This window comes from Prosopis cineraria, unplaced genomic scaffold (genome assembly GCF_029017545.1).
Source record: "Prosopis cineraria cultivar Desert tree isolate PC_DT_omini unplaced genomic scaffold, ASM2901754v1 PC3, whole genome shotgun sequence".
NCBI classification, from domain to species: domain Eukaryota; kingdom Viridiplantae; phylum Streptophyta; class Magnoliopsida; order Fabales; family Fabaceae; genus Prosopis; species Prosopis cineraria.
In genome coordinates, this window is record NW_026555334.1 from 39182211 (window position 1) to 39193097 (window position 10887).

Consider the following 10887-nt stretch of genomic DNA (forward strand, 5'->3'; position numbering starts at 1 on the left):
TTTATATATATTTTTTATATTTAAATTATTATATATATATAATTTTTTTAATTTAATTATTTTGTTACCAATTTGACTATTGATTCAATTCAATTAAACTATATAAATTGTGAGCTGTTAATTTTTTTAATTTAATATTTAATTCAATTTTAAAAACATCGGCTAACACACTTCGCTCTTTTTCTTCCTTGTGACTGATTTCTCCCTCCCATTTGTTGTTATTACCTAGTCCAGCCTTATCATCTCAACCACGTTGGACATTATGCATGTTGACGGACGGCACCGTTTATTCGTGATACCTTGTTGATGTTATCCAAAAAAAAAAAAAGCACAATCATAATCGGATCCTTGGTTGACCCCTACAAAGTGCTCCAACGTCCAACTTTTCCTCGCTTGCCTTCTTCCAACGGGATGTTTTAGAAAAACTACCTTTAACTTTTAAAATACATCTCATACAATTTTAGGTAGACAAATTAACAATCAATACTCCCTCCATTAATATTATAAGGCATTTTTAAAAAAATATTATCTTAAAAATATAAAATATTGTAGATTGTAATTAATAAAATTTTTGAAAAACATCGGATTAATTTACAAGGTTTTAATTCCACCCTTCATTGAATATTATGACTTTACACAACTTTGCAAAGTATCATTTCCTTTGTTTAAAAGCAAAATGTAATTGCAGTGTCCAGAGTGAGACGGGACTAAGCAACTTGTCTTTCTGGCTAAGGATGCGGAAACGGGTCACGTGTTGCAAGTGGCAACTGGATTGAGAATGTGGACATGAGTCCATGGATAACGACCTCTTGTGATAAAACAAATACTAGAAGAGGATTCAGACCGCCCACGCCCAGGGATGATGCTATGCATTCTTGTAATGCTTATTGAGTTAATATCAAATTCTTTTTATGTTTATAAAATTTAAGCGATTGAACTTGTATGTTTTTTGTTTAGATGCTATCCTCCAAGATAAGGACAAGGAAAATTATTTCATGCAATCACAACTTGTGGGTATGCAATGTCAATTTTTTTTATTGATTTGAAATTAAATATTGATTCATTTTTTGTGGATTTTCAATTACTCTCACATCTATATTAAATTAATTCAATTATATTTTTTATTACTTTGTTGTCTTTTTATTGAAGCCAATTTTATTCAAGATATATTTGGGTGTTATACAAACACTCCTCTTAATAGGAATTTAAATCCTAATTTATTATATTATGAGGGATTAGCTCATTTCTTTAAACCTTTTTAACTATATTATTGAATGCACTTCATCCGGACTATAATATTGAATATTTTATATGAGATTCATTTGGTTTAATATACAGGATATTAAGTAAGTTTTATATATTTTTTTGGATCATGCCGTTATTTTATTTTATTTCACTCAGGCAATTAATAAAGATATTTTGAATAAATCAAATATTATATGATTCCATTCAAATATATGATTAAAAAGATGATTTTTTTAAATTGAAATTTTAACTATTTTTTAAAACACAAATTTAGTAACAATGATTTATATTGCAATTGAGAAAGAATGATTAATAATGAAATATGAACCAATTAAAATTAACATAAATGGCAATGACTTTTACAAGGAGCAATGCACATTTGTGCAACATTTTGAAACCCAGACCGAACGTCGAACCAGAAAGAGCAACGAGTCGGAGCTTTTATGATTTAATTATTTAGATTGGCAGTTGAACTGATGATATAAAAATTAAATAAAAACAATACTTATATACACAAATATATAAATAAAACTTTAATTTGTCAATGGTGCTTAGGATATGATGCCAAAGGCTGGACATCTAGATCGCTAGAGCTGAAGGCAAAAGTATGTCAGCATACACTAGCGATCTCAAAGCAAAATATTGGAGCTAGAGGCATGTTGTTATATCACAACTCACGAGCTCTTGATCTTGATGTCAAAAGCTAGATTGCTAGATCTGGAGGTAGAGGCTGGAAGAGAGGTTAGAGATTGAACTTAGGTTGTAGAGAAGAGATTAGAAATTAGAAAGGAGGAGACAAAAGAGAACTAAAGATTAGAAAAGATAAATCACGAATCTGAATGATTTGACCTAAATTTCTTTTTTTTTTGCTTTGAATTTGGGCTAAATCTTGTTCTCTTAAAATCGACCAAGTCAACTAGAGACAATCCAGTTCAAAGCCAATTTGGTCCAACTAGTTCAACCAAGCCATTTTGATTAGCAGGTGGCAATCGAACCATCTGGTCTAATCTAATTTTCGAAACACTTTATTTGTGAACGGAATTACTACTTAATAATAAGATATGAACTAATTAAGATTGACATAAATGGAAGTAGTGCAAATTTATAAATATAGTTAATAACAAGATATGAACTAATTAAACAACTTCTATCTAGAAGTCAATTCAAAAGTTTGTTGTTATTCCAAAGGTGCAGCACTTTATTTGGAGAATTTCCAATGGGGCTATTGCCGCGAAGGAAGTTTTGTTTAAGAGGAAGTGTGCTAGGGACCCAACTTGTCCTATTTTGTGGTAATGATGCTAAAATAATTAAGCATCTATTTTTCTTGTGTCCCTGGACTAGTAGATGTTGGTTTGGTTATATGTTGGTTTTTAGATTTTTAGAGGAAGTATGGTTAAATTGAGCAGTACCTAAATAATATGTTATTTGATAATGGTAGGCTAAGTGAGTATGTAAAATCTATTTCGGTAATGATGTGTTGGTGAATTTGGAAGATTCATTGTAATTTTGTGTTTAGGAAGGAATAGGTGAATGCTAATAAGGTGATACAGCCAGTGCAGGCTTAGGTGAAGGAGTTTTGGTGCAAGAAATAAAAGATAAATAAAAAGGCAGATAAGGTGTATGCTTCAGTTGTTAAACATGCTAATAGGTGGATCAAACCAAATAAAGGCTATGTCAAAGTGAATATTGATGGTGCTGTTAGGTTGAAAGGTAATGTTGCTGGTGTTGGTTTGGTTTGTAGGTCTAGTGATGGTCAATCTCTTAGATGCTTAAGGAAGCCTGTGGTAACAGTTACTCCTATTACGGCTAAAATTTTGGCTTTGAAAAAAATATTGATGTTTTGCAAAGCTCGAGTATTCCCTCAAGCTTGTATTGAAATGGATTGTGAGGTGCTATTTAAGCTTTTGATGTAATGCTCTTGTATTGGATGTGAATGGCAGAGTGTGGATGTGCTGGAAGAAGTTTTTGTGCTATCAAAGTCGTTGCTGAATGTGTCATTTTCTCTTGTTTCTAGACAAGGGAAAAGAGTTGCTAATATGCAAGCAACCCTTGGTGCAAAGAAGATGATGCAACCTGCTTGGTTGACTAATATAAACCCATCTTCTTTTATTGAGATTTTGTGCAGTGATTTGTTCAATTGTGTTGTGGGCAATTTCAATAAAGAAGAAATTGTTTGAATTTTGCTAATGTTGCTTTTTGTTTTTGCTTAGCTTAGTGAGTTTTTGTGTGTGAATTTGTATTGTATTTTTTTTTGGAGTGTTTAAAATGGCTTTGATTATTAGTGTTTGTATTACTTTCTTTTAATGATTAATAAAATTTTCTTTTTTTGATAAAAAACTAATTAAATTTACATTAGCGACATAGACTTTTGCACAGGAGCAGTGTAAATTTATGAATATATAAATAGTAATTTATTTATTTCATAATTTCATAATATATTTTGTGTGAACACGATTTGGCTTTTTCGGCATACAAAACAAAAAAAAAAAAAAACAAAAGGAGAGGGGGGGGGGGGGGGGGGGGAGCCACTGCATTTGTGCATTTTCTTCAAAAATCGACGATAACCGCGACCTATCAGGATTTGGAGGCACTTGCTTGGAGAACAAGTCCATGTCTGAACTGAAAAAAGCTCATCTTATCTCTTTCGCTGCAAGTCCTCTATTTAAATCTTCAAAGGTATAGAAAAGCAATGCTGAAAGCTATTCAGATCCTGGGATGTTCATCTAGCTTAGTTACTCAACGTTGGAAACCCCTTAGCACTCAAGGGCTCCCTTCCATTGCAATCTCTTTCAAACCCTTCTCCTCTTTCTACCCAGTATCTTTCTTGAAATTACTTCCCACGATGGATTCTTGGCTCCTACCCAAAGATTCGACTCCTAGGACTCAATCAAGATCAATCCATGCTTCGTCAGCTCATTCTGACTCGAATCCAGATGGCACCTCGTCGTCTCCGCCATCATCATCCCTTGCGGCCCAGTCATCCGTGAGTTTCCTCTACAGCTTATTCATAAGTCGACAGATATGTTCGGTTATAATCAATTATTGATACGGATTTCTTTGGTCCACTCGCTTATCATCTTTTCATTCCTAGTTTCTGTTATATTTTGTTGAGGCGAATGCAATAGGTTTCTCGAAGAAAGTTGGTTCCTAGGTTATAGCAAGTTTTGGTCGCTATATATAGTCTCTCAGAGAAAGTCGTTGCAAAGTGGTTTGACCTTTGAATCTTGAATAATGACATTATCTATAAACCCCTTGAATCACAAAGTCGCAAGAAGAATTTAGGGAGTTCATAGTACATTTTATATTTTAAATCAAATTACTTCACTCAAATGCATGCTATTATGTATTTTCTTGCTCGTATTTCTTCAAACAACTGGTCATATTGTTGGGTTTCATTACAATTTAGGGAGTTCGTAAGATCAAGTTCTGTCAGTGGTGTGGTGGTCCAACAAAGCACGATATACCTGAAGGAGAAGAGAGGTTGAGAGCAATATGTACAATTTGTGGGAAAATTATCTATCAGAATCCAAAAATGGTAAGTCTGTAAAATCATTGGTGCTTCCGTTTGATTTACTTAAGTGATTCAGTCCCATGCAAAAATAGGAGAATGGTAGTACTTTTACTGTAGAATGGTGCTATTTGGACATTAGCTTGTATAACTGCCAAAAATTAAAGGTCATTTGCTTGTATGTGCATGGTGTGTGCAAGACTATCACTATCAAAGTGGAAGATCAGGACTGTGTGAGGTGTATCATCAAAGCTGCGTGATAGGCTGTTCCCCCAACTTTCTTGTCTGAGTCTTCTTTATCTCTTTTGCTCAATTTCTCGATGGATGATTTGTACTCTTTAGTTGTTAGCATATTATTTGCGGTTGAATTTAGAAGTTAAACTTTAACCTTTAAAAATAAGGTTTACTAGAGGCTCTTCTAGTTGTATGCAAATAAAGAACGATATGCATGACTATGGATCAGTATTGCCTAAACTTCGTCATCATTCAAGTGCCATGTTGGTTTGAGCAAAACTGATTTCTCCAACATGTCAAAGGTTCAAGTTGACACTGGAGAAGGAGGATTGCCTAAACTTACACCCAAGTTGATTTAGGATGACCTTATAGACTGAAATTTTTGCACAGTTTGCTTTGTCTATATACTAAGGCTTTGGCTGAAATTTCTAAAACTTAATGGTTAATACTGGCAGACATAGGGAAAAATGTAATTCACTCTGGCATCTTCCAAGCATTCCTCGACCAGCTGAAACATACAAGTTGGATTAGCTCTATTTATTTATCTACTGTTATTTTTTGCAAAAATGATGCCTGTTTTTTGATGATAGACTTGAAATGGATGTCAAAGGCATTCACATTTAACATTCTTGATACTGCATGCCTACACTCCGATCTCTAAACTCTGAAGTAATTCTGTTTATCATTGAACAGGAAATGTGAATCCAGAACTGACAGATAAGGAAAAACAGCTTCTTTGATGTATTTTGAGTTGTTAGCAAAATTTGCTGTAATGAGTGTATTGTTTGTCAGAGCTTTTATTTCACTTCATGTTGTGCGCATTAAACTTACACTTGTGAATATGTCATTGTTTGGCTGGCAAAGTAGGTTGTTGGCTGCCTCATACAACATGATAACAAGGTCCTGCTTTGCAAGCGGAAGATTCAACCATCTTATGGCCTTTGGTAGGAGTGTAATTAATACTGAGTAGCATATCTTCATCACTTTATATCTTGCAATCTTCCCTTAGGACATCTGATTATTTTATTTTATTTGTTTATTTATTCATTTTCTTGTAAGACTAGGGCATCTGATTATAAATTGAGATGGTAATTTTCTGTTAAGATGAAGATAGATTCTCTTATGAGTTTATATTGAGCGGTATCTTCTTGGTGTTGAAAAGGACGCTCCCTGCTGGGTATCTGGAAATTGGTGAGTCAGCTATGGAAGGTGCTATCAGGGAAACAAGGGAGGAAGCAAATGCAGAAGTGGAAGTGCTATCTCCTTTTGCTCAATTGGACATTCCTCTAATTGGTCAAGTGAGAAAGAAATAGTTTTTTTTTTTTTTTATTCTTTATGGTTAATAAATTCTTTATTCACCATTCTCTTAACTAGCTAAAGAACTTTGGACATGATTAATGCATGTTTGAGGCAGACTTATATAATCTTCTTAGCAAAGCTAAAGAAGCCACACTTTTCCCCTGGTCCAGAATCATCAGAATGCCAGCTTTTCTCACTTGATGATATACCTTTTGATTCTTTGTCTTTTTCATCAATGGTGGTTACCTTAAGTATGGTATGATTACTTTTTCTGGTTGTTATTGGGCTAGTTGAGCATTTTACTGCTCAATTTATCTTATGGTTTTAACTCATGGATGCAGTATGTTGAGGATATTAAGGCTGGAAAGCTCAAATTCCATTATGGCATCATTAACAAAAGGTATTTTCACATCATGTCTCAAATTTCTTCACGAAATTTTCATCTGTTGCGTTGTCTCATTTCAAGGAAGAAAATTATCGAGTTCTTCAAAAACTATTGAGATTTGGGTGAGGAAAGGAGACGGTATCCAGCTATGCAGCACCGCTGGTTGTGCTGTCTAAAGCTAAGCAAGCCATTCTGTGCACTCTGTAATTTTTGTTATTATTTAAATGCATATGCATCAATTAGGATTGGAAAGTATTTATAATCCTTGGATGAACTACAATGGCCGCCTTCACTTGCCTCCACAGTCCACACATGAAAGCTTTGATATGATTTTTCTCATCATGAACATGATCATGTCACTCCTGATCTTACTTTTATTTTATTTTATCCCTTCTCATTGAATTCTCTTGCTCATGATGTTTGTTAGGCCGGGCACAAGTCCCTCTGATATTCATGCCTATACGCTGGATAATCACATGCAGTCATGACAAGTTGGTGAGTCACTTATTGCTTATCATGAACCGGAAGAACATTTTTGAGTAGCATGTTTAACATTTTGCTTTTGAGGTTTCAACGGTTTAGTACCACAATTATTGTATCTATCAGATGTTCAGTCCCACCTGAAGACCAGGCAAATTATCCTGAGAATTAAATTATAATTACTATTACTTGTCCTTCATAATGCAGATATAAGATCCTCCGTTGTGATGAAAAACCTTGTTGGTTGCAGTGCTGTGAAAATATGAAGATTTGTGTACGGAAATTGTAGCCAGAACAACCTTTCGCGAGGATGCAGTCTGCCTGTCTGTGTTGAGCAGTATCTTACGACATCGACATTCAACCCATTATTTTTAAAATCAGCCGGCCGTCACATGAAAAGTAGTAAAATTCATGGCTGAAATTTCTCTGTTGTCCCAAGAGTGATGGGCAGTTACCTCCTTTCGAAGCATCGTCAGTTCGGCGGAGCTCACTGTGATTCAAGGTCACCCACAAATTTTTGCGGGGTACCGCATTTGATTGATGATTGCGGGGAGGTGGGGAAGGGGTTGCTTTCATTGACCAAAGGTTGAGACCTGTTACTGTGGAAATATTTATCAGAATTGTGAACGTAAACATCCACCAAGACAAAAGAAATTGATATTGAACAACTATCCCAACGTGAAGAATATATCTCGAAGAAGCAGGGAACTGTACAGGGGATACCAAATCATGAGAATCAAGTGAATGTCAAGCGAGCGTTTTCATGAGATAATATGAATCCAAATTTCCAAGTTATGATTCAAAACTAGCTAAACCCAGTCACGCACAAGAAGAAAAAGCAGTGGTCTCTAGAATCATTAAAATTTTAATCATCAGCTCTACAAGGCAAATTTAAAATCAAATCATCTGCCGGTGAACTCCAAGTCTGGCAAGAAGGGAGTGAATTGGCTTCCTGTGATGGAGCTATCGACGTCATGGCTGAAGGAAGGAGGTAAGGCAGGCCACACAAAAGCAGGTCTTTCCTTGGGTACAGCTGGTGGAGCTGCTTCCCCTGTAAGAACCTGCATTACAGTCCTCATGGATGGCCTGTGGTGTGGGTTTGGATGACAACACGCCAAACCCAGAAGAAGCACATCTGCCACCTTTTCCTCTGCTATTTCCTTTCTTATCCTACTATCCACTGCATCTAGTAATTTTCCCTTCCCGTAAAGCTCCCACACCCAATGCGCAATGTTATTCTTATACTCGTCCACCTGGGAATACAGATTCCCTCGTCTTATTCCACACACGACTTCTAATGCAACAACGCCAAATGCATACACGTCCGTCTCCACTGTTGCCCTCCCCGTCAGGAATGTTTCTGGTGCCATGTAGCCTGGTGTGCCTGCAATTGCTTTTGTGGAGTGGTGAGTTTCGTCTCTCTTCTGAATGGTACGAGCTAGCCCGAAGTCTCCCAACTTGGCAGTGAAGTCTGAGTCCAACAGTATGTTGCTGGCTTTTATGTCTCTGTGAAGCACCTTGTTCTCGCATCCGTTATGAAGATAGTCTAGCGCCTGTGCCACCCCATAAATTGTGTTACGTCTTGTTTTCCAGCTCAGTATTGTCCCATCTTTGCAACCAAGCTTCTTGTCATCATATAAGTACTTGTCCAGGCTCCCGCTAGGCATGAACTCATAGACAAGGAGGAGCTCTCGGCTCTCATAACACCACCCGATCAATTTCACCAGATTTCTGTGACGAAGGCTTCCTATTATTGTCACTTCTGCTACGAACTCTTGCTTGCCCTGACGTGAATCCTTGGAGACTCTTTTCACAGCTACCTCGTTGCCTCCCAAGAACCCCTTGTAGACAGTTCCAAAGCCACCTTCCCCAAGCTTGTTTTGAGGACTGAATCTGCCAGTTGCTTTACTGATTTCTCGTAGTCGGAACTTCTTTGGGGCCATAGAGCTGTACTGAATCTGATCCTCTATTCTCGGGTCTGCTTCATCTGACATCTTCATGCGGCGATTCCTTTGCCAAAGCAAGAAAAAGATCACCCCACCCAGGATGACCAGTACTACTGCAGGAATTGCGATCCAAACCCACAACAGCTGGTGATCATCATCCGCAATTTGGGTGCCGTGGAATTCCCAAGCTCTTACACAGTTCAGCTCCGTATAGTTACTTGTTGAAGCTGAGAAACCCAAAAAGATCTCTTCCGGTAGATATGAAGATAGATTCAGAGGCGGAGAAGTTAGCAGAGTCTTCATGTCAGCAGTTCCGTTCATGGAACCAAAAACAGATATTACATCTTCAGCATACATTACCCTGATTGTTACATTTATGCCCGATGCAATAGTAATCCCAAAGTCTGGTAATGAAACGTGCCTCATGGAGTTGATACTATTGATGTTGACACCGAGATGGTTGTCGGGGCCATCTTCCTCGGAGTTTTGTCTCGTGTCAAACTCTACTGCCAAAATCCCCGGTTGAGAAGTGCCATTGGTTGTGGCATTCACTATTCCAAGCCATTTTCCGGCACTGTTTTCTGGAAGATCGATATCTCCGGTTAATATAAAGGCCAAGCCTTCACCCCCTGGTGAAGTTTGATTGTTGATGTTGAGCACGAAGGTGGTATTAAACTCAGCAGTTTGGTTCTTGCTCTTGCTCCAGAGTCTGTATGGCCTTTTGTAGAAAGCTCGACCAGAATAATCGGCTATCTTGCCACGAATATCAGGGGTCACTTGGATGGCATCCAGGTATATTTTCGAGTTTTTGATCAAATTTAAATCAGGTTCATCCGATGGTTGGAAGGTGGAGAAATTGAAAGAAAAGCAGCTAACTTGATTAAGGGAAACGATAGTGAAGATTACTGCTAGTAATTGAGACTTCGCTGCCCCAGAAAGCAGCATTTTTTCTACTCATGAAACGGACAAGAATTGCCTCAAACAGAGGTTGTTGGTGCGCAACGTCTCAGAAGAACGAAAGCTTGCACGAGAGATTGAAAGGCAAGAACAAACGGTTTGTTCATCCTCCTCGTCTGTGTGAACTATGAAATATGTGCGCCCGCGCGCGTGTGCTGGCAGGTTAGAACAGGTAACCAGAATTGACTAGTCTTGTCATACGGGAGGTTTCCTCGTTGTGCCATCCTTTTGATTTTCGTGTCGTTCATTCAACGGTGGAATCGCAATGTGATTTTCGACGCAATTTCTACGAGAACCTGTGTGGGGACCATTGGAAGTATTGAGTTATAAAATCTTCAGCTCTTATGTATGACAAGGGCAACCAAATTTAGTATTCTCAGACTCGGTATAATGATTCGTTAATCTTTACGACAATTACTTAAAATAATTAATTAATAATTATCGAGGTCTCTGGTCTCCCAAAAACCGCGTTGGAAAATCTGAAGTATATATGAACTCTTTCACGGAACTTGTGCTACAGTCATGGCGTTTATTTGGGTTTGGGATCACATACGCGACAATGTTGAAGGTTCCATTGTCGTGGTGTAGTCAATTTGCTAAATTGAGTATATTAATCGTGAATCATTGTCGGGCGTGCCAGAAGGGGATTGGATGATAAACATTTGCAGAAAGGGTTTGCAATAATATAGAAATGTAAATCGCTGGCAATAGGGGCAGAATAAATCTTTTTTATTAAGGAGGTCGAAATAACAAAATATAGATAATAATTAAAAAAAATTTATACATACATATCTCACTAATATAATATAAATATTTTGATATATATATATATA

General features: G+C 37.0%; 2 protein-coding genes across 3 annotated transcripts; one reads left to right on the forward strand and one right to left on the reverse strand.

The window, feature by feature from the left end:
• The first annotated feature begins 3771 nt into the window (after positions 1 to 3771).
• LOC129305071 (nudix hydrolase 23, chloroplastic) lies at positions 3772 to 7923 on the forward strand. 2 transcript variants are annotated; one of them, XM_054944988.1, is made up of 8 exons: positions 3772 to 4228; positions 4652 to 4780; positions 5855 to 5931; positions 6150 to 6285; positions 6402 to 6542; positions 6628 to 6686; positions 7099 to 7166; positions 7402 to 7923. In XM_054944988.1, the coding sequence occupies exons 1-7, from the start codon at positions 3935 to 3937 to the stop codon at positions 7157 to 7159; spliced, it is 897 nt and encodes a 298-aa protein (XP_054800963.1). In that variant the 5' UTR covers positions 3772 to 3934; the 3' UTR covers positions 7160 to 7166; positions 7402 to 7923. The 2 variants fall into 2 exon arrangements, with proteins under 2 accessions (XP_054800963.1, XP_054800962.1); XM_054944987.1 differs by having other exon boundaries at positions 3773 to 4228; positions 7359 to 7923.
• LOC129305070 (probable L-type lectin-domain containing receptor kinase S.5) lies at positions 7882 to 10327 on the reverse strand. The gene has a single exon (XM_054944986.1). The coding sequence runs from the start codon at positions 10040 to 10042 to the stop codon at positions 8054 to 8056; it is 1989 nt and encodes a 662-aa protein (XP_054800961.1). The 5' UTR covers positions 10043 to 10327; the 3' UTR covers positions 7882 to 8053.
• Between the last annotated feature and the right edge of the window lie 560 nt (positions 10328 to 10887).